This window comes from Mauremys mutica, chromosome 20, assembly GCF_020497125.1.
Source record: "Mauremys mutica isolate MM-2020 ecotype Southern chromosome 20, ASM2049712v1, whole genome shotgun sequence".
In the NCBI taxonomy this organism is placed as follows: Eukaryota; Metazoa; Chordata; order Testudines; family Geoemydidae; genus Mauremys; species Mauremys mutica.
In genome coordinates this window covers 194,679-218,165 of record NC_059091.1, presented here as the reverse complement: position 1 = coordinate 218,165, position 23,487 = coordinate 194,679, and the positions used below count along the sequence as shown (strand labels likewise).

Genomic DNA, 23,487 nt, shown 5'->3' with positions numbered 1-23,487 from the left:
TAGTGTAGACGTGGCCTTTTTTTTTTTTAACAGCTGTTCCTGGCAGTGCATTAAAGGACGGTATAAGCGAACACATCTGGAGTCTCTCTCTGAGAAAGAAGCTCTTCTGTCAGTCCATATCTGGCACAGAAGCCCAACCTACTAGTCACAGTCCTGCAACCTACCATGTACAAGGTGTACATGACAAACTGCACACATCAAATTCCTCACTACTTTACTCTGGACTTTTACTCTACCCTTGAACCTGATTCACAGAGTTTTAGGCCAACAGGGACCATTAGATCATCTAGCCTCACCTCCTGTATAACACCGGCCGGAGAATTTCACTCACTTACCCCTGTATTGAGCCCAAGAACCTGTGCTGGACTAAAGTATATCCAGTCTTGATTTGAAGACGTCAAGAGGCGGACAATCCATTGCTTCTTTTGGGAGTTTTTTCTTGTGGTTAATTGTCCTCACTGTTAAAAACTGGTTCCTTATTTCTAATTTGAATTGATCCGGCTTTAACTTCCAGCCTTCGGTTCTTGTTATACCTTTTGCTGCTAGGTTTTGCCACCCAACCTGTCCCCTCTCATTCATTACAGAGCGGTCACTGCTTGCCTCTGATCGGCCCATGGTGCCAGCGCTGCCCCCCACAAATATCTGCAAATCTGTCTCATTCTCCCCCTTCAAATCTCTCCTCAAAAAAACTCAACAACAGTTTGGCTGCTAGTGTGCAGAGACCACCACCCATCACCTGTTGACCAATACCTGTTTCCTTGCACTCCCTGATCTGTCTATATCCATCTGTTCTCTCTTGTTTTATTCTTTGAGTGTAAGGCCCTCGGGGACAGTCTTTTTGCTCTGTGATTGTACAGAGCCTGGCACAGTGGGGTCCTGGTCTCTGATGAGGCCCCCTAGGTGCTCCAGTAATCATCACCAGCTTCTTTTCCCAACCCCAAGGCTGGGTAGGGCCAAGCTATGCTGATACAAAATAAATAAATAAAAAATATAAGATGATTAACGAGCCTTTTAGTACCTGGTGTTTCCTCCCCATGAAGGTATTTACACATTAACTTAATCGAATGTACCCATGGCCCTCATAATTAGCCACATGAGCTGTATCGTGGCATTAGATGATGTGATATTTGTAAAAATCCACCACAAGAGATCTGTGTAAGAAGTCAGGCATTTTATAACTATGGAAATGATTGGTAAGGGGGCGGAAGAGGAAGCACAAGCAGGCGAGGGGATATTACACCATAGGAATGTCGGAATGAAGGTGTCTCAGCCTTGCGTGATGGTGCAGCTGAGCTCAGACCCTCCCATCTGGACTCTCGGCGTGAGTGCTGGTTCTGCGTTTAAGTCGGGCAGCCGACCATGGTCATGGCTTGGGAGAACTCTTCGAATTCCTCGCACAGCCTCTGGAATTCCTCCTCCTGGCAGTCTCCTTCATTTGGCCACTTCTCGATCCAGGTGTCCTTGCTAATGATGTAGGTGATCCTGGAATGGAGAAGAAGGTTTGTGCCTTTGATCTCAGGATTTACTGAGTAATCTGCCTGCGTGGCTCCTCGAGGCTGGCCAGGCTTTGCCCTGTTGGCGCAGCTCACACCCACGCTGGGGCAGGCTGAGCCACATCAGAGGCTGATGAGTCTGTTGCAGCCTTGGCTGATGAAGATGGGTCTTTTAGCTCAGGCAGTAGAGGCTCCTGCTTTAAAGTTCCAGAGGTCCCAGGGTCAACCCATGCCATCGTCCACTCATCCAGGATTCTGATGTAGCATTGGCCGGAGTCTGAGGACCTCATCTGACTTGCGTAAGAATTGAACTGACTGCATCCATGTTTATCTCTAATATGGAGGTGGAGTCTAGCCAGAGACTACAGTTCCCAGCATGCAATGCTCTGCATTCGGCCACACATCTATTAGGATGGAAGTCTCTGAAGAGGCAGCACCCTCCTTGTTAAAGAGGAAGGCCCCATTTTGGAACTCCCTGGTTATAGGCTTGGAGGACCCTGGGCTACCCTGGAGAACAACTCAATAAGGAAGCTCAGTTGAAGATATTGGATAAACTAGGCAAAAGGGCAACTGTTTCAGGTCACACATCCTAAAGAGGCCCTTCTCCTCTGGACACTTTCTATCATCAGGGGGTGTCCCTGGCTATTGTCCCATCATGTCAGATTCTAACAAGTCCCCCCAAGAATCTGACCCAACATTGCTAATAGGTAGGGCCCTTACACATTCATGGCCATGAAAAATGAGTCACAGACCGTGAAATCTGGTCTTCATTGTGAAATCTGGGTATTGTGGTGGGGGGCAGGGTCATGGTATGGCCACCCTTACTTCTGCACTGCCTTCAGAGCTGGGCGAAACTGCACCTGCAATCTCCAGCCCGACAGCGCAGACCTGAAGACGCTTGGAGGGTAGGCTACTTACTCAGTTTTCAAGTCCCACAAGTCACTGCTGAGTCCCCAGATCAAGTAGTTGTTGTTAGGCTCCAGCCTCAGAGACTCCCTGCACTTCACGTGGCTGATGAATGGGCGGGTTTTTCCTAGTGGATTTTCATCAGTCCCTGAGGAAGAGAAGAAAGATGGTCATTTAGATGTTCTAGGTAGGGGAGCCAGTGGAGCTTGTTTATTAGTGTTCGGAAGGGGGAGCTCTTACCTGCTTTAATGACTCGCAAAATGTTCATCTTGTAGGTGTCATGATTGTTCGATTCTTCAGTTCCCACAAGCCTGGCTTTATACACTGAGGGGGAAGAAAGTGACACTGGTTAAAGACTGTAGCAGTTTTCTGTAGGAAAACTGGTGTGTGGTCAACTCACGGAGAGGCAGAGAGAATTAAGCAAACAGAGTAGTAGACCTTGATCCTTTCCATTTGTTCTAAGATTCCTCCAGGGCTTGGATTAGGAGTTTCACATCATTCTTTTGATCTGGTGCTGATAATAGTGACATACGTGGTAGACAGACAGTTTCGTCAGAGGACGTTTTGGCAGCTTGTCATAAGGACAGCCATACGGGGTCAGACCAAGGGCCATCTAGCCCAGTATCCTGTCTACTGACAGTGGCCATTGCCAGGTGCCCCAGAGGGAATGAACAGAACTGATAATCATCCAGTGATCCACATTCTGTCGCCCATTCCCAACTTCTGGCAAACAGAGGCTAGGGACACTATCCCTGCCCATCCTGCCTAATAGCCACTGATGGGCCTATCCTCCATGAACTTATCTAGTTCTTTTTTGAACCCTGTTATAGTCTTGGCCTTCACAACATCCTCTGGCAAGGAGTTCCACAGGTTGACTGTGCATTGTATGAAAAAATACTTCCTTTTGTTTGTTTTAAACCTGCTGCCTATTCATTTCATTTGGTGACCTCTAGTTCTTGTGTTATGAGAAGGAGTAAATAAACATTTCCTTATTTATTTTCTCCACATCAGTCATGATTTTATAGACCTCTATCATAGGTGCCAATTCCGTGGGTGCTCCAGGGCTGGGGCACCCAGGGGGAAAAATTGATGGGTGCTCTGCACCTACCAGCAGCTCCCTGCCCCGCCCCGGCTCACCTCTGCCTCCTCCCCTGATCCCGCTACGTCCCCGCTTTTCCCCCTAGCTCCCAGTGCTTCCCTCCGCAAAACAGTTGTTTTGTGGCAGCAAGCGCTGGGAGGGAGGGGGGTAGAGGGGGAATGTGGCACGCTCGGGGAAGAGGTGGGGCTGGGGCAGGGATTTCGGGAAGGAGTCCAATAGGGGCAGGGAGGGGGCGGAGTTGGGGTGGGGACTTTGGGGAAGGGTTTGGAATGGGGACGGGTGGGTCAGGGGCAGGGGCAGGGCAGGGGTGGAGTGGTAACAGCTAACTTAGACCCCATCATTGTGTATGTATAGTTGGGATTACGTTTTCCAATGTGCATTACTTTGCATTTATAACTTCAAGAGCTGCACCTAAACTGGGGTTCACAGAGTGAGTGGCCAGGGTGGCCAGTGGAGACTCCAGATTGATACTGTAAGCCTTCTATTTGGGTCAAAATGGAGAATTGCAGGCTAGAGCATCAGATCTCAATCTGAATATTTCTGTGCAAGAGGTTGGATTTGAATTCTTAGACCCTCTGGTTTGGGCTCTGGGTTGGGTTCCATATCAGAAGAGGTCTATTTTCTGGATCTTGTTGGTAAAGCAGGTGAGATATCGTGAAAACTGCTGATTTTGTGAGATTTCTGCTATTTTGGGGACCCAAAATCTCACGAGTCTTTTGTACTGATAAATCCAAAACCTACCCTTAGTTCAACCTCAGATCCAGCTGTAAGTCTGGACCGTGTTTCTACTCTCAAAATGTAAGACTTTGCAGATCCAAAGAGCAGGTTTACCATAATCAACTCCAGGTTCACATGCCAACTCAATTCGTTTGTTCAGGTTGATGGGACCCGTCATCTTGTGCTGCAGGAAGCAGTTTTCTGCGGGGGAGGAGGAAGGAGGGAGTCACCAGGGAAGACATTCAAGTAGACCTGGGTGAATTTTTTCAACCGCAATTCATTCAGCACAAAAGGCAGAATCAACGATACTGAAACGTTGTGCGAATTCGTGTCAAATTCGCCAAATTGTTTATGAACTTCCCCTCCCCAAATTCTGAAACATCTAAACATTAAAAGCACTATAGGAGAGCTAGGGTGTGTTATTATAGGCTCCAAGAACCTGTATCCTAGCCTGCCCTGGTGTAAGCAGGAACAGGACCCTCCTTACCCTCTGCACACCGACAAATGTCCCCATGACAGATCTTATTGAGAAAGCCGCTCTCTTTAGGCAGGTGGTAGAACGTAGTGCATTGGTCAACTACAGAATGAGCAGAGAATCACAGGTTAGCAGATTTTAAGGACTCAAGGCACCATTGGGATCTCGCCTGACCCCTTGCATCACAGAGACTGTAGAATTTCACCCGCCATACCCGCATCAAGCCCATATCTTGTGACTGAGCCAGGCGCTGTTGTTTAGAAAGACATCCAGAGATGGCCCCATCACTTTTTACCAGCCGTAAGGGTGAGCAACAGGGAGGAGGGGCAGAAAGGAGGGAGGGAGGCGCAGGGTCTTTGGGGGACGACGCGGTGCAGGAGCAGGGCTTGGGGAGAAGATGCGGCACAGGCTTGGGGCTTCAGGTGCCAGGGCTACAGTTTGGGCACCGGTGGTCAGCCCACTTTCAGGAAGCTTCCGCCGCTCCTGATGGGAAGCGTTACCCTTCATGCAGATTAACACCCATTAACAAATTGGAGCTCTTAGGGGACAACCCTGAAGTCCTTACTCAAACCAAAGTCTCACTGAGGTCATTGCCAGAGCATTGACTGAGCAAAGTGAGAGTCACGACTAAGATCTGGAACCAACTCAAGCAGTGAGAGAGATTTTAATGTCTTGAGTCTCTTGGGGAGACCGAGGCGGTGCTGTGCCCTAGCAGAGGAGACCAACTGGCCATTTTATCTAGAGATGACCCTGAATCAAATCTTGTATCTTCTTTTCATAGATTGAGAGCTTTTAAGGCCAGACTAAATGTTAAACTACTTATGCTAACCAATCTGTTCCTGTCATAAACAGATAGTTAAGGGTTAAGGTCTCTTTTACCTGTAAAGGGTTAACATGCAGTACCTGATGACCACCTGACCAGAGGACCAATCAGAGATAAGATTTTTTCAAATCTCTGTGGAGGGAAGCTTTTGTCTGTGTTTTCTTTGTTTGTCTCGGGTTCTCTTTTTGGATCTAAGAGAGGACAGTCATGTCTCCAAGTTCTCCTGGAGTAGTTTCTACTAATTAATAGTGAGTATTAATTAGAAAGGCGAATTAGTCTTATGATTTGATTTCTATATTTGCAATTGTGTGTTTGCTAAAGGAAATGCTTTATTCCTGTTTGCTGTTATTGCTTTTACTGAGAAAGGGGGGAGGGGGAATTCTCTCCAGAGATTGATAAGGTTATCCCCTATGAGTGTCCAGCTTGGGCTCATAGAGATTCTGCATTTTCTTTTTGTTCTCTTAATAAATTATTTTCTTTTCTTTGGACTTGGTTAATTCCTTCTCTTGTGGAAATTCAGGGGAAGGGGAGGGGGGAAGAGACAGTTCCTCCTGGGTTTGATTCAAGCAGTTTGAATCAGGTATCTCTTTCCAGGACTAGGGAAGGGGAGGGGGGAAGTGAGTCCCTCTTTGTGTTGAGTCAAGGATTTGACTTGGTGTATCTCTCTCCAAAGTGGCTAGGAGAGAGAGAGAGAGGGGAAGTGGGCTGCTTCCCTGTGTGGAGAGATTCAAGGAGTTTGAATCAAGGTATCTCTCTCTCCGGAGCAGGCTGGAGAGAGGGAAGAGAGGGGAGGGGTAAGGTTCCTCCTCTGTGAGTTGATCTGTGTTCCCAGGGAGTGTCTTTGAAGGGAGACGGGGGAAACAGGGGTGTCCCGGCCCACGTAATTGACCGAGGTGGTGGCAGCAAAAGGGAGACCTACCCTAGGATTTTGGGGTGGGGGAAGACATGCGGGTCCTCACTTTGAAACCGCCCAGTTTCAAGTGAGGGTAGACTCTGACAGTTCCACCTTGCCTTTAGCTGTGACGCTCGGAGTACCTTTCCCAGACTTGAAGAAGAGCTCTGTGTCTCAAAAGCTTGTCTCTCTCACCGGCAGAAGTTGGTCAAATAAAATACAATATCTCCCTCACCTTGTGTTTTTAATTCCATGATGACATCAAAAGATTTCCTGTGGTAGCACATTCCAAAGATTTATTGCTTTCAGCTTCTGAGCAGCCCAAGCTTTGTGGAAGTTTGGATCTGGATATGAATTTCCTGAATCAGCTGTATTAGATTCTTGTATCCTCTCTTAGACAGAGACCAAGGCCAGATACTACATAGGAAGGCATGAAATGCACCTTACGGTGCCACACGGCTTGCCTGTTATTTACTGCTCCCGACTGGTGATCAGCTCATGCTTTGATGCATGAAGAATGAGAACTCTTGTCACTTTCATTCTAGCTAGTGTGACTACCTGTGCTTTCCTTATTCATGCACCTGATCCATTTCTGTATTCCCATAAGCATGTTTACTGCCATGGTAACAGAGAAAACTCTTCTGAGTGTCTGGGGGAAAGGGACATATTGGACGTGACCCCAGGGATGAGAAAAGATACAGCCCACTGTTACCTAAAGAGTAATACTCATAGACTTTGACAGACCCCGGCTGAATGAGACCAACTTCAAAAAATTGGTGAGCTTTAAACTGCAGGCATTCCTCCTCCGTATGTGAAACCTAGGTGGGGAAAGAACAGAAAAGGAATGCTTAGGTCTTTGGAAAGGAAGAAATAGCAGAGGAGACAAAAAGGCATGAAAGAGAGAAAGGTTGAAGGAGAAAGAGTAATACACGGGGGATCAGATTCAGTCGTTGGTGTTAGCTGGTGCATCTCCCATTAAAGACCATAGGTCCTGTGCACAATTTATCCTGCAGGCGATTCTGCCATCAGTTATACCTGGGTGTCTCTGGGGACACCTGGGTGTGCAAACTGGCTAAAATGTGAGCCTGCAACAGTAGTTCCTGAATTTAACACAAGATCAGAGAACGCCCTTGTAAAGTCTTACCTTGTCCAAGTAGATGATGAGGGTGCTTCTGTCCGAAGGAGAGCGGTCAATTTCATACTTGGAAATGTATCTGTCAACCCCTCTGGAAAGCTAAACACAACGAAGGAAACACAAAAGGCATCACGGTAAGGCAGGGACGCAAAATCCTGAAGCTGCACCAAAATGAGTTAATCCCCACTACTAAGCCCTACAATATGGATGTGATCATATCTCCCTCTAGTGGCAGGCCTGTATAATGCCCGACCCTATTTCGAGCTGAGTTACTGCTTTAGGTCATGTGCAAGAGGATAGGGCTAAGGGTCCCAGGTACAGTCCTTACTGACGATCATGATTTCTGTATGCATGGGGGCCTGTTTCACATAGGCAACACAATACTGCCTGATGGCAATGAGTTTCCATTGCTGACCAGAGGAGACCTGCTCTCCTACAACTGAAAGGCTCCATGGCCTGATGCCATCCAGCCTCTAACCTCCTCGTGTAGCTTCCGCATCTCAGACAGTGGGAAGAACCTCCCCCAGCTGGAGCTTTAAGCTCTGCTTAGCCTGAGCCTTCCTGTTCTACTGAATAGCTCGGGTGATTTCGACATACTCTGGTCAGATCCTCCACATCTGGCGAGAAGCCCGTGAGCATGGAGACATCGAGGATTGACATTGTGGCATCGACTGCACCGAGGTACCTAGCAGGGAAAAGAAAATGCCCTTGCATCAAAATATAACACCGAGAAACCCATTTTGATATTGACTTGCCAGTTCTTAATATTTTTTCTGCTGTCCTCTAGGAAAATCTATAGCCCATGAGCATCCATTCCCATATACACCCATCTCTCTCTCTCTATCCCCACGTACACCCCTCCATCTCTCCCCACAGTATCCATACATTTCTGAAGCTCCCACCAACACAGTATGGTATTAAGCGGTAAAGCACATCTGTCTGAGGCATTTAGAGCCAGATTTACTAAGGTATTTCAGCACCTAAAGCGTTTTACCAAAGCAGATCAGCAGGTTAGGTGCCTAACTCCCACTGAACGTCCATGGGAGTTAGTCACTTATCTCACTTAATTCCCCACTAGGCACCTATCTGCATTATTAGGCCATTTAAATACTTTTGTAGATCTGGGTCTTTTTCCTTGCTTAGATGCTCCAGGTGCAATGAGGGACAGTGAAAAATTAAAAACACCAAAACCGAATATTCTTTGCAATTTGATTCAAATTTTCAAAATTCAATAAAACCCAAGTCGATTTGCATGGGAAAGAAAACAATGCAACATGTAGCATTTTTACACTCAAATATGGGCCTTCCTTCCTTATTTGAGTGGAAAATGCATCCTTTTCAAACATGTCGTGCCTGAAAATCAACAGGCACTGGAACAAAATGTGCTGCTTTGCTTGTGGAACTGGCCATTTGGACAGAAATTCAACGAAAGTTCTCATTTGTTGAAATAGCCTGGAATAAGAGGAGGAACTAGTTGCTTGGAAGTTTCTAGCCAGAACGGTTCCATGACAATGCTGGGAATTAGCTATAAAGTCTATTTATCTGTCCCTCTCTCTCTAGGTATCCTTAATTATTGTAGTGCCTAGAACCCCAATCATTGTAAAAACATAGACCCAAAAGGCGTTCCCTGCCCCAAAGGTCTTACAGTCTAAGGATAAGGCCAGATATAACAGGTGGATACAGACCGATGGGAGAGCCCAAAGAAACAGTGAGACAATATTGGCCAGCATGATGGGCACTGGCCTCAGCTCACCCACTGCCTAAGCACTGTCGATTTTTTTTGTGGGCATTAAGGCAAAGGAGCATTTAAAGACAAGGTTAGAGGGACAGTGAGGTAGCTTTGTGGAAACGTACATAAGGTACTTCTATGGCTCTCATCGCAGCAGGGCCTAGCCTCTTCTCTATTCCTGACCTAGGTATTCAAAGCATGCCAACCAGACAGGGCCGGTGCAAGGATGTTTCGCGCCCTAGGCGAAACTTCCCCCAACTTGTCCCCCTTCACGCCCCCACCCTAAGGCGCTCCCTCCTCGCGGCAGCTCCCCCCCTCCACCCTGAGGCGCCCCCATTGCGGCAGCTCTCCACCCCCCACCCTCTGTCCTGAGGCAACCCCTGCCCCAGCTCACCCCTGCTCCGTGCACGAGCACAAGCACCCCGAGTACACCGTCGCTGCTTCACTTCTCCCGCCTCCCAGGCTTGCAGCGCCTAAGCTGATTGGCGCCGCAAGCCTGGGAGGCGGGAGAAGTGAAGCAGCTCACCCCTGCCCCGCCTCCTCCCTGAGAATGCCATTGCTGCTTCACTTCTCCCACCTCCCAGGTTTGCGGCACCAATCAGCTTAGGCGCCGCAAGCCTGGGAGGCAGGAGAAGTGAAGCAGCCACGGCATGCTCAGGGAGGAGGCACCCTCATGGGTCCTTGAACCCTCTGTCCACATATGTCCTCTCCATCCCCACTCAGACACCCACTCCCTCAATCCCCATGTATCCCTGTCCCACCTTCCCCCAATCAGCTTAGGCGCCGCAAGCCTGGGAGGCGGGAGAAGTGAAGCAGCCACGGTGTGCTCGGGGAGGAGGCGGGGCAGAGGTGAGCTGGGGCGGGGAGTTCCCCAGCGTGCCGCCCCCCCACCTTACTTGCTGCAGATGGCCCTCCCTGCACTCCCCTGCCCTAGCTCCCTCCGCCTAAATGCGGGTGGTGACAAGGGCGGCCGAAGATCTGGCCGCCGCAGTTGCTGCCGAAGAAAATGGTGCCCCCCAAATCCCAGCACCCTAGGCGACTGCCTAGGTCGCCTACATGGTTGCACTGGCCCTGCAACCAGAGACTTTCCTTGAGGAAGCCATCGCAGGATTTATACCAGACCAGTGCATGCTGGGCCAGGATCCTCCCATGCAGACCAGCAACAAATCCAGCTGTGCTGCAGTGTGGTCTAGTGCATAGAGCACTGGAGTGGAACTCAGGAGACCTAGCTTCTATTCCCAGCTCTGTCCCAAGCCTCCTGGGTGAGGTTAGGCAAGTCACATCACTGCTCTGTGCCTCAGTTTCCCCATCTGTAAAATCGGGGTCATGATACTGTTTTCCTTTATAAAGCACTTTGATATCTCCTAATGACACGGGCTAGATAAGAACTGGGGCTCGTAATAGTTATTCAGTAACACTGATCCTTATTCTATGGAAGTGTGCCCTGTGTAGCAATATTCATAGTTTCTAAGGCCAGAAGGAACCATTGTGATCATCTGCTCTGACCTCCTGTATAACACAGGCCATAGACCTGCCCCAGAATAATTCCTGTTTGAGCTAGCACATATCTTCCAGAAAACCTCCCCGTTTTGATTTTAAAAATTGCCCATGATGGAGAATCTGTCACATTCCTTGGTAAATTGTTCCGATGGTTAGTTACCCTGGCGGTTAAAAATTTACACCTTATTTGTAAATTTGACTTTGTCTAGCTTCAACTTCAACATTATCATTAAAGGTCAGTGTTGTCACCTGGTGCAGATTCTGATGAAGACTGAACGCAGGGCTCCTTCCGGCTTCCTAGCTATAAATGTTTCAAAAGAGGAAAAAATATTTTTTGGTGTAAGTTTCATTTTTGTTTTGTAGAAAGCCCCAAAACTTGGAAACTCAGCACTTTAATCGAATAGATCCTAGAACTGGGGTGAAAAACCTGCGAAAGGAACCAGCCACCCTGAAGGATGCCTGACACACAGGCTAAAAAGCAGCCATGCCAACTCTTGTGATAAGTCTTACAATTTTTGTTGTTCTTCTCCCAGCCCCAGCTCCTGGAAACAAAAGATCACATGAGAATCTCAGCTTTCACTTAGCATAAAAGTCCTTTTCTAGACCTTGAGCTTGTGGAGAAAAGCTTTAAAGTGTGAAGTGGGAGCAACTGAAAGAAACCAGAAGGCAAAGAAAACAAACCCCAAATGTATTATTTTAAAAATCTCATGATTTTAAGCGGATGTCATTGTTTTTTGGGGACATGACTAATGGGTTTTGAATGCTTGAGTTTGGCAATAGTGAAAAAGCCTCTCCCACAGACATGTGGTTTTGTGTTATCAGGAGAGAGAAGCCTGAATCAGAAGCTTGGATCTGAACTCCCTTGAACTTTGGAAAGTTCAGAACTTGACCCAAAACTCCTCGCTGGCCCTGAGCTCTCCAACAGGCCAAGACAAAATCCTGGCTCTGGCATAGGCCACATCTACACTATGTGCTAGGGGTGTGATTCTCCGGCTCATGCTAGCTCTCATCAAGAGTATAAACAGTAGTGTCGCTGCAATCAGTACTCAGCTAAGCCGTGCCTCTGTTGCCTTACCCATGGCACAGCAGAGACATCACTATTTATACTCATGCTAGCTAGATGCGCGCTTGTGTGGGTATGCGAGCACCCCGGGCCTGTAGTGTGCACATGGCCCAGGGGTTCTCAAACGCGGTCAGGACCCCTCGTTGGGGGAGGGGGGGCTCATAATTTTATTACATGGGGGGTCGCGAGCTGCCAGCCTCCACCCCAAACCCTGCTTTGCATCCAGCATTTATAATGGTGTTAAACAGATAAAAAGTGTTTTTAATTGGGGGGGGGGGTCGCACTCAGGGGCTTGCTATGTGAAAGGGGTCACCCAGTACAAAAGTTTGCGAACCACTGACAAAGCCTCAGTGTGTGCTCATGTCTCCATCTAGTGGCTCAAATCAAGAACAGCAGCCAGTTGAGTCAGCCAAGTTATTAGCTAAAGAAGCAACAGGTCCCATTTTCAGCGCTGATGGCTGTAAGTCCGAGCCCACTGACAAGTGTGATGACTCTACCTATGAGGCGACATAAATGCTCCCAAACTTGAGACCCTTATATCTATAGCAAGCTGAACTGAGCCCTAGAGCTGAGCACCCAACCCTTGGGAGAAAGGTGGACCCAGTTCTAAACTTGGTTCAGACTCATCTCTCATTTAGAGGGAGCGAGTCCCATGCCGGACTTTTCATCCATATTGTATTGTGGGATAATGAGATGTTCTAACCCTGCTGAGCACAGGTGTCATGATGACAGCATGCTTGTCCTGCAGCTTGTCCTGCAGCTGTGTCGGAACATGTAGTGCCTAGCGATAACTAATAGCAAAAGAAAAAAGACTTAATAATAATACCTAGCTCTATAGTATTTTCCATTTTCATTTTACAGTGTCATTATCCCCATTTTACAGCTGGGGAGTTGTCCAAGGTCACCCAGCAGGCCAGTGGCAAAAAGGGAACAGAACCCGGATATCCTGAGTACCAGGCCAGTGCTCTGTCCACTAGGAAACATTGCTGCATTTGCTAATCTAGCTGCCTTGACCTCACTATTACTTTACACCCCACCCAACTCTGCACTGGTCCGGTGGTTAACAGTTCATGGCTTTGACCCAAACTCCATGGGAAAGTAACTGAAATGCTCTATTCCCCCTGTGTAAAGGGAATAGGAATCCGCCCTTTGGCTGGTTAGATTGGAAGCTCTTTGGTGCAGGGACTGTCTCTTACCATTTGTATGTACAGTGTCTGGCACAATATGTCCTTGATCTCAGTTGAAGCCTCTAGGTCCTGCTCTAATACTAATATTTCTATTCTGGTCCTTCCACTCTGTGCATCCTGTTCTCCTGGTCTTAATTTAGGCTGCAATTCTGGAAACATTTATGCACATATTTGATTTTATGCTTCTTTGACTTCAATGGGACTTCTCATGTGTGTAAAGTTAAATACTTGTGTAGGTGTTTGGGTAGCGATAGCAAACTTAACCAGTCAGAAGGTAACTTACCATTCTGGGCTTCCCTGACAGACACCTTCAAGTCAAAGTTCTTACACTGAGATGTATCCTCTGGTATCTTTGCATTGTAAACCGTTACCACGGTCAAGGTTCCTCGTCCAGTGCCTCTCGCTTTCACAACGAAGTCTTGATTCAGCTTAGTCTGTAAAGAATCCACAGTCAGATTGGATGACTCTTACATTTCTTAATTTTAAATAGGCCAGTGCCAATGAAACATGCCAGACTGATAGCCTGCAAGATTTCTGATGTTCTCTATATGCCAAACAGGTGCAGGGCGAGCTTCATACACGCCTACTGCCCCTTAATGTGCTTACATTTGTTCTTATAAAGCAGTATATAAATGCTAAGTCTTATTACGGAAGGGAGTTCACTCTCATTCACCCCTTCAGCCGTTAGCTTCTCTGCTGAGCCTGTCAACAAGAGTGATGGGGATTCGCCATCAGTGAACGGAGACCTCCCAACTCATCTCTTGCAGGACAGTAAACACCCATCTGATGGTAATGCCCAGAGCTGGTCAAATAATTATGGAGCTGGATGAATAAACTGATCTTTTGGTTTGCTGACAGGTCCAAAAAAATTGGCAAAAAAAATTAGGTTCAACCCAAACCAAATCTGAAAATTACAAAAAATGTTGGCAAATCAAAAAAAAAAATCCATTTTGGGTGGAAAGAAGCCTTTGTTAAGGGGTAATTTCACAAAAGGGAAGCAGGAAGAGGTAGTGCTCTGCTTGTGACTTGTAGCTCAGTGCTCAGGGGCTCACCTGGGATATCGGAGACCCTTGTTCAATTCCCCTCGGCCTGTGGAGAAGGGTTTTGCACTGGGGTCTCCCATATTGCACAAGGGTGTCCTAGCCACTGGGCTATGGGGTAGTCTCATAAAGGGCTTTCTCAAGCTCTCCAGTTCAAGCTGTTCCACTTTTCAGAAATAATGACTCTCACTGGAGCAAATGTACATGGAGCAAGGGCGGGGCTGAGCACCCACTGGGAAAAAGAAAAAAGTCAGCGTCTGTGGTGCCTAAGGACCCTGAGATTGGGCAGAGGCTGGACTCCTTTCAGACTGCAGGAGCATGAAGCACCCTGGGCATCCAGAGCACAGACGCTTGGATTGCCCTCACAGCCGTCCTAGCGCATGGTCAGGAAGGGGCACACAGTAGGAATTGTGGCAGCAGGAAAAAACAGTACCTCCGCCGTTCTGAGCACCATAGCATTCTCATACTGAATCCTGTAAGTGAGGGGGTGGGCACGTTCAGGCAGAAGAACAGAAATATCCAAATTCAGCTCCTTGTGTAGGGGGATGTCTATCTGGTACTGCGCAAGAGCCTGGAACACCATTATGATCGCCTGGAAGACCAGGAAAAAGACAAGAGGGTTACACCTTATTGTCCTATTGCCACGAACCAAGGGCCTGCATCCCTTTTGCTCCTGAATTACCCCAGTGGCCTGTGAATGAGATCAGAATCCAACCCTGACTGCTTAATGAATAGGAACTGAAAATACAACAGTTAACTCTCAGCGTTAGATGTTACACAGGATAGCAGGAGGTATATTTTTGTGCAGTGATGAACATATAGTCATTAACACAAACATGAGCCAGCCCAGTAGCAGAGGCTCATGTGGAAATGGTTATCCATCCACTATAGGCCACTATAGGCCTTATGTTTAGGTTAGACATTAGGAAAACTTTTTAAGTGTAACGATAGTTAAGTACTGGAACAAATTACCTAGGGAGGTTGTGGAATCTCTGTCACTGGTGTTTCTTAAGAACAGGTTAGACAAACCCTGTCAGGGATGATTTAGGTAATACTTCGTCCTACCTCAGTGCAGGGGATTGGACTAGATCAGTGGTTCTCAACCAGGGGTATATACGTTACCCTGTGGGTACACAGGGGTCTTTCAGGGGTTACATCAACTCATCTTGATATTTGCCTAGTTTTACAACAGGCGACATAAAAAGCACTAGCGAAGTCAGGACAAACTCAAATTTCATACAATGACCTGCTTACAGTGCTCTATATACTATACACTGAAATGCAGGTACAATGTTTATAATCCAATTGATTTATTTTATAATTATATGGTAAAAATGAGAAACTCAGCAATTTTTCAGTGATAGTGTATGTGACATTTGTATTTTTATGTCTGGTTTTGTAAACAAGTAGTTTTTAAGTTGAGGTGTCACTTGGGGGTACACAAGACAAATCAGACTCCTGGAAGGGGTACAGTATTCTGGAAAGGTTGAGAGCCACTGCACTAGATGACCTAATGAGGGCCCGTTCTGCCCTATATTTTTATAATTCTAGGATTAATAGGAGCCATGTCTCAACTGTATGGGGCATAAAATTAGTGGCAATTTATAGACATAAAAAGATACATATGAAGTATGTATAACAGCGAGGATCATTAACCGTTGGAACAATTTGGGAAGAGTCATGGTGCATTCTCCACCACGGGCAATTTTTAAAATCGAGATTGGATGTTTTTCTTAAAGCTCTGTTCTAGTTCAAAATGGAATTAGACTGGGAAGCTCTATGGTCTGTGTTATACATGAGGTCAGAACGGACGCTCAAAACGGTCCCTTCTGACCTTGGAAACGATGAATTTATATTAGGTTATCATGTCCACCTCCTGGACTAACACACAATTGTTCCCTACGGTGGAGTCTCCCTCTCAGTGGATCAAGTGATGGGGTTTCCATTCCTTCTATTGGGAGATCTTCCCACAAAACATATTGTTATGCCTGCCAAAGATTATACTCACTTGGGTAGATCCATACCCCCCTTCATAGAATTTCTGCTCTGTCAGCCATCTGACAATGGGATTGAGCAATTCGTACTTCTTCGCGCGCAGCAAGGCCAGCAAAGCGTACGAGGTGGCCTCAATGCTGAAGGTGGCGGCGTTCGAGTCTTCCCAGCGATTTCCCTCTAAATGCGATAAAAGAACGAGAACTAGAATAATCTTCACCAGGACACAGAACAGCACGTTTTGAGCAGCTCCAAATGGAAAATACCACCTTTTGAACCATACCCATGTGAAGAATGGTCAGTGGGATGCAAATCCATAGCTACATAGATATTCTCACAGAAAATATCTAAGTGCTACAGAAAGGACAACTGGTCTTGCAGTTAAGACGCTGGCTTAGGACTCGGATCGGGGCTCAGTTCCCAGCTCTGCAACAAGCTATTTTGGACAAGTTGTGATGGACTGGGAATGTTTTCTCTGAATACTGTGTGGGTGCCTCAGTTTGCCCTATGCATTTCTTAGGTATCTAGGTGAGGGGATCAGGGTGTTTGATTGTTACAAAGCCCAAGAAGGCCCCTGTGATACTGTCTGCACAGAGAATGGCCAACACCCTGTCTCCTGGCAATTGATGGGCTGGGCCCCTCTGGAAAGATGCCAACTGAAGGTGTTGGAGAACAAAGAGATCAGGTGACGTCCTGGCCCGGGAAAGAGACAAAAGCCAGAGAAGAGGGGCTGGAGAGTTTCAGTTTGGAGCTGGCTGGGAAAAAGGAGGGGAGCCCAGATGGGGCTCTGGCCTCCCGGGGGCCCCCTCAAGATGGACCTAACTGAGGGGGTGCTGTTGTCTGTACCTGCAAGACCTGTCTTGGACCGTGTTCCTGTCATCTAAATAAACCTTCTGTTTTACTGGCTGGCTGAGAGTCACGGTGAATCGCAGGATGCCGGGGATGCAGGGCCTTGTCTCCCCCAATTCCGTGACACAAGTTGCATAGGGTACATATCTACTGCGATAAAAGACCCATGGCACAGCTGCAGCTGGCCCGGGTCAGCTGACTTGAGCTCTTGGGGATCGGGCTGCGGGACTATAAAATTGAAAAATTGTTTGAGTTTGAGCTGACGCCCCCACTCTGGGAAGTCCCAGCAGGGTCTCAGAGCCCAAGCTTGAGTGGCCATGCTGCAGTTTTCTAGCCCCATTCCCCAAGCCCTGCAAGCCCAAATCAGCTGAGCCAGGCCTGCTGCGGGTCTTTTATGGCAGCGTAGACACTCTGGGTCTTAGCTTCCCCATCAGTCTGCTTTGTCTATGCAAACTGTGATTTTCAAAGCAGCCTGAAAGAAGTAAGCAACCCACTCCCATTGGGCCTAATTAATTTGAATAGGTGCCTTTGAACTCGACTTTAAGCATCATGGGATAGGGACTGTCTCTTGCCAGGTGCCTAGCAAAAGGGGGCCCTGATCTGGGTTGGATGTCACTGTAAAACAGATTAGAATAATATCAGGCCAACTAGACAATACTCACTGTTAAACGAAACCACACTGTAGCAGGGTGGACCCCTGCTCCGGGGTTTTAAGGGGTTTAAAAAGTGGCCTGACAGGGCTGAGCTGATTAGGGAAGTGGCTGCAGCTGGGGGCCACGCCCCAAACTGAGGAGCAGGGCCTTATAAAAGGCAGGGAAGCCAGGAGCCCAGACAGTCTCTCACTGGTGATAGAGAGAGATGGGCCTGGCTGCTTGGTAGATGAGACAAGGTACCTAGGGTGAAGCAGGGCTGAGGATAGGCTAAGGAGCTGGGGAGCTCTGGCCTGGAAAGCCCCAGGCTGCGGCCTAGCAGAGGGCAGAAGGTACTGGGAGGTTGCAGAGGGCAACTTAAGGTTAGGCCAAGGCAGCAGGTCCAAACCCCCTTTGCCAATGATGAGTACTGGATACTGCAGTCTGCCCCAGCGAATGGGGGCTAAATAGAGACTGGGCAGTAACCACTACTGAGGCGAAGTGGGGATAGTAGGGTGGGGGGTTCCCAAGGAAGGGGAAACCCAGGCAGAGTAAGAAAGGGGTTATTGCCAGGGGGCAGCACCCCAGAGAAAGGGGCACCGGGTCTAGGAAGGGACACGGGGGCCAGAAGAACAGGTGGATCACCGGCCTGCAGAGGGTGCTCCGGAGCTGGACTGAGCTAAATTTGGAGAGCAACCAGTAGGAGGCGCCGCAGGGGTGAGTCGACCCGTTTACACACACCAAACTCTCAGCTGTTGTAGATCTCGCTAGCCCTTTGATCACTCCCCCCGTGAGCACCCTCCCAACTTGGCCACATCTTTCCGGTACTGAGTACCTGCCAATAATCTACCTGTTGAAGCGCTCATAAGCACTTTCTCGCTGTCCAGTTCCCCCATCAGGGCTAAGGCATAGGACGTGAGAGCCACCGTGTAAGGTCTTCTCAGAGATGGATACACTCTGGCTAAGTATTCCCCAGCTTTGTTAATGCCATTCTTCAGAGTCTGAAGAGGTCAAAAAAAACCCAAAACACATCAAGAAACCAAACCCACTGATCAGGCTGAAATTCTATTAATTTATATATTTTTACATTACATAGTTTAAAAAAACCCACAATTCGCTGAATTGTATCGTGGGTGAATTTCATTCTCTCCACACACACCCTTCCACCACTGTGCCTTACCTTTGACCTAGAGGGGCTCCCCTAGAGGTTAGAGAGGGGAATGCATCCTCTGTGGTCCACTTGGGTCTTGGTCCCCCTGGTGAAACGGCTAACATGGGGGCCAACCGGGAGCGTGAGTTTTGTGATCTAGAGGCCTGTCTGTCAAGAACTGTGCAGATACACTCTCCTTCCACAATTCACTTCCCAAAGGAGAACTAAAAACCTCAATGACATTTTTCCATCACTGCAGGTCTGAATTTGGGGGGAACAAGGTCTCTAGAAGTGAAAGACTCCATATCCCATTGACAAGCCATCGAGCTAGCCACTCCCTCTGAATACGTGCTTCTATCAAATACTGGAAACGGAGACCAGGCTGGCCTAGCTGGATGGGCATATTTGAACATTCCTCTTTCTTACTGGCAATAACAAGGAAAAAAGAAATCAGAGGAGGAGGATGGTCTTGCGGGGACGACATTGGGCTGGCAACCTGAGCTCTAGCGGCAGGGTTGGATAATTTTTGGTGGTGCCCAGAACGGGTCCAAGTCCCGTCCCCTACCCACCTGCCTAAGGCTCTGGGAGGGAGTTTGGGTGCGGGGTTTGGGCTCTGGGCTGGGGCAGAGTTTGGGGTGCAGGGGGGTGTGGGTTCTGGGAGGGAGTTTGGGTACAGGAAGGGTGAGGGGGTTGGACTCTAGGAGGGAGTTTGGGTGCTGGGTGTGGGCTCTGGCCTGGATAGGGGTGTAGGAAGGGGTGTGGGCTCTGGGAGGGAGTTTTTGTGTGGGAGGAGTGAGGGATCAGGCTCTGGGAGGGAGTTTGAGTGTGGGCTCTGGGAGGGGGATGGAAGGATGCAGGAGGGAGTCAGGGGGTTGGCGCTTACCTTGGGTGGTGTTGGCTCCCAAAAGTGACCCGCACACCCCTCTGGCAGCAGCTCAGGGAGGGGAAACACCTTCCTCCCCCAGGGGCCGCAGAGACATACCGGCTACTTCCAGCAGTGACACAGAGCGGGCGGGCAGAAAGCTGCCTTAGTCCCACTGTGTTGTGGGTGGTGGTGGCGGTGGCCACCATGAGCCCCCGGCCCGGGCCCTTTTAAATAGCCTGGGGCCAGCAGGCAGGGCCAGAGGATGCTATGGGGGAGAGAACCATCCCCAAACATTGGTGGAGCCAGGCCCCTGGGCTCTGAATATTTCTGGAGCCCAGGCACCACAGGCCCATACAACTGGACGCCCCTGAACCTGGGTTCAATTCCTGGTTCTCCTACCCATTTCCTGCATGGCCTTGGGCACATCAGTTGTCTCTCCATGCCTCTTCCCCCCCATCAATAAAAGGGGGTAATAATACATCCTTGCTCTGTCTGGTTTATTTTGATTGTACGAATCTTTGGAGCAGGGATTTGCCATTATTACAATATAAATCTAAGCTCCTGGAGGATTGTGCTGAGATCTCTGGAGGACGTGGAATCTGGCAGATTTGAGTTCACATGTGAACTCAGATCTGGCAACTCTATTCATTCCTTTAGGCCAAACTCTTTCCAACACGTGTTCTCGGACCACATCTGGAAAGGCAAATAATGCGAATAAATGAAGATACATGACAGACATACTCACAGGGACCTGATTGTTACAAATGTCTTTGGACTCCAGCAATGCAACAAGAACGAAAGCCGTTAGTGATGCCTCAGGCTCAGCACCCTGGTACCCTCCCTAAGGGGGAAACAAAGAACAAACCTCAGGAACAGAATTCATGACATTATCTATCTACCTCTCTACGTTACCGAATCTATTGATGAGATTTTGCTCTGCATTTTTAATACCCTCATCACTACAGTATCTGGGCACCAATTACAATAACAGTATTGCAATGTTCTGACGTCACACCGTCACGGCCATGCATCAAATGGAATGTCACAGCGTGCCAGCCCCCAAAAGAAGTGATCTATCTACCTATCCCCACATAACCACTATCTGCTTCCTACATCCTCCATGGCCCAGCTTACAGCCCCATGAAATTGGTAGCTCCCTCCATGGCAGTGTCAAATGTTATTACTCCTGGGGGAATACTGTGCCACTGCAGATACGCAGAATTAATGTGTCCTGCAGAATTTTTTTCCGGCAGAAAATACATTTCTGCCCAAGAAGCGCTGCAGTTCCACCTTTCGCTCACTAGAGGCCACTATGGCACCAGAACAGCCTGCAGCATGAATGCAGTTGGTTGTTCGGGTGCCACAGCAGCCTCTGGTGGGCAAAAGGCAGAACTGCAGCGTTTCTGGGGCAGAATGTATTTTCTGTGGGGAAAAAAGTTCTGTGCATGCCCAGTGGTGCAGAATTCCCCCAGGAGCAGAAGTTAATCACAGCACCCTGCCTGTGGAGCCAGGTTAGGATAGAGTGGGGCACACAGGCTGCTGGTGGAGGGGTCCACAGGCTGGGGTTCAGAATAGCCACTGGGGGACAGACTGGGGCAGGAGCTAGTGGGCTGACATTGTTGAGGGAATGGGGGAGGGAAGCTGCAGGGACACATAGAATCATATAATATCAGGGTTGGAAGGGACCTCAGGAGGTATCTAGTCCGACCCCTTGCTCAGAGCAGGACCAATCCCCAACTAAATCATCCCAGCCAGGGCTTTGTCAAGCCTGACCTTAAAAACCTCTAAGGAAGGAGATTCCACCACCTTTCTAAGTAACTCATTCCAGTGCTTCACCACCTTTCTAATGAAAAAGTTTTTCTTAATATCCAACCTAAACCTCCCCCACTGCAACTTGAGACCATTGCTTCTTGTTCTGTCATCAGGTACCACTGAGAACAGTCTAGATCCATCCTCTTTGGAACCCCCTTTCAGGTAGTTGAAAGCAGCTATCAAATCCCCCCTCATTCTTCTCTTCTGCAGACTAAACAATCCCAGTTCCCTCAGCCTCTCCTCATAAGTCGTGTGCTCCAGCCCCCTAATCATTTTTGATGCCCTCCGCTGGACTCTCTCCAATTTATCCACATCCTTCATGGGGATGGGCGAGGGGGCTGCAGAAACCCATGGGGATGGGAGGTGTGGGGACAGGGGCAGATGTGCTTGACTGAATGGGAGAGGGCTTGGGGTCAGCCAGGGTCCACATGGGGGAGGCTCCCCAGCTCCTTAGCAATCCTGCCCTGCCCCCCAAAAAACCTGTTCCTTGTTTCTCTCATCCATACCCAACAGCCCTCCAGCCTGACTTCCCCCAACCTTTTCAGTGCTTCTGACAGGTACAAGAAATATAGTTCTGTATTGTCATTTAAACAAACTACTCAAAGTCCTGTATTAATATGCCTAGTAAGGAATCTATGTGTCAAAAAACATTGCCAGAATCTTTTTTTTGGGTCTATATTGTTACAGACGTACTTGCCGACAGATATTTTGAAATAAATTACCAAAATAATTTAAACTGGCATGATTATATTGTGTTATTTTGACAAATAAAATATACAGAATTTTAAAACATTGTGCGCAGAATTTTTAATTTTTTGGCACAGAATTCCCCCAGAAGTATGTTATGTCCCTGTTTAAGCAGGCTCAGAAATGCCAGCGATAGCTACAAATATAACCTATGCTTACTCAGGGGGATGCAATTTCACAAACACTGGGCCAAACCAAATATTTACTCAGCTTTTACTCACTTCTGCTTCAGATAAAATTTCCATTGACTTCAACAGAGGTTTTGCCTGGGTGAGGATCCAGTGAGAAAGAGTAAAGACTTCAGGATCTGGCTTAGTGAGTCAAACTGCTGATTTAGGGAGTGTCACGCTGCTAGGCTGAATAGAATGGGGACAGTCTGTGGGGTATTAGGGGAACTAAGGTTAAACTTACCATCATACTTTTAGACATCACAGGAGCATTTTCCTGAAAGATGCCATCGGGTTTCTGCTTTTCTAGGATCAGCCATTTCACAGCCCCGCAGATAACTTCAGATTGTATGGGCACTAGTTTGCTAGCCAGGGAAAAGACCTTCGCTACATACGCCGTCAGCCTGAGGGGTTAACATGCAGAATCAATCAGGTCAGAAGGTCGCTCCTGCCTTCCTGAAATTCTCCTTGACACAGATGTTTGAGCCAATGTGTTACCATCTGTGCTGAGGGATGAGTTAAACGTGTATGAAAACTTCACCAATAATTGGTGTCGGGACAGGTTTTGTGTGGATCAACCTAATAAATCAGTTGCAGTAACTTAATTACTTGCCCACAAATAAGCGGGGGGGGGGGGGGAAGAGGGAGAGGGGTGAGATTAGAGACACGCGAATGCTTAGAAATCTGTATGCCACAGAACTTCCTGCAGTAATTGGGTTGTCACTGGCATTCCACCATCCAACCACTAACTAAGTCTTACCATAGGCGCTGACTCCATGGGTGCTCCGGAGCTAGAGCACCCATGGGGAAAAATTGGTGGGTGCTCTTCACCCACCGGCAGCCAAGCTCCCCGCCCTGCTCCAGCTCACCTCTGCTTCCACTTCGCCTCCTCCCCTGAGTGTGCCGCATCCTCACTTCTCCTCCCAGCGCTTACTGCTGCGAAACAGCTGTTTCGCAGTGTAACAAGCTGTGGAAGGGAGGCGGGAGGAGCGGGAACACAGCACACTCTGGGGAGGAGGCAGGGAAAAGGCGGGGCCGGGGATTTGGGGAAGGAGTCCAATAGGGGCAGGGAGGGGCGGAGACTTTGGGGAATGGGTTGGAATGTGGGCGGGGCAGGGGTGGAGTCGGGATGGGACCTGAGGAGGTGGGGTGTCGAGCACCCACCGGTGCCAGGAGAAGTTGGTGCCCCGAGTCTTACTTTGCTTAGCATGAAATAT

The 23,487-nt window shown here is 48.3% G+C and overlaps 1 protein-coding gene across 1 annotated transcript in view; it reads right to left on the bottom strand.

Annotated features, from left to right (window-relative positions):
• Positions 1-1,156: 1,156 nt before the first annotated feature.
• Positions 1,157-23,487, bottom strand: part of LOC123353542 (venom factor-like) — a 61,699-nt gene continuing 39,368 nt past the window's right edge. The window contains exons 27-41 of the mRNA XM_044994694.1: positions 22,515-22,674; positions 20,290-20,385; positions 18,380-18,530; positions 16,068-16,231; positions 14,493-14,651; positions 13,303-13,453; positions 11,019-11,070; positions 8,138-8,225; positions 7,550-7,639; positions 7,118-7,223; positions 4,703-4,792; positions 4,330-4,416; positions 2,640-2,723; positions 2,412-2,547; positions 1,157-1,482 (exon numbers count right to left, since the gene is read on the bottom strand). Coding sequence (XP_044850629.1) covers positions 1,341-1,482; positions 2,412-2,547; positions 2,640-2,723; positions 4,330-4,416; positions 4,703-4,792; positions 7,118-7,223; positions 7,550-7,639; positions 8,138-8,225; positions 11,019-11,070; positions 13,303-13,453; positions 14,493-14,651; positions 16,068-16,231; positions 18,380-18,530; positions 20,290-20,385; positions 22,515-22,674 — 1,756 coding nt within the window. The 3' untranslated portion in view covers positions 1,157-1,340. The remainder of the gene's footprint in view (positions 1,483-2,411; positions 2,548-2,639; positions 2,724-4,329; positions 4,417-4,702; positions 4,793-7,117; positions 7,224-7,549; positions 7,640-8,137; positions 8,226-11,018; positions 11,071-13,302; positions 13,454-14,492; positions 14,652-16,067; positions 16,232-18,379; positions 18,531-20,289; positions 20,386-22,514; positions 22,675-23,487) is intronic.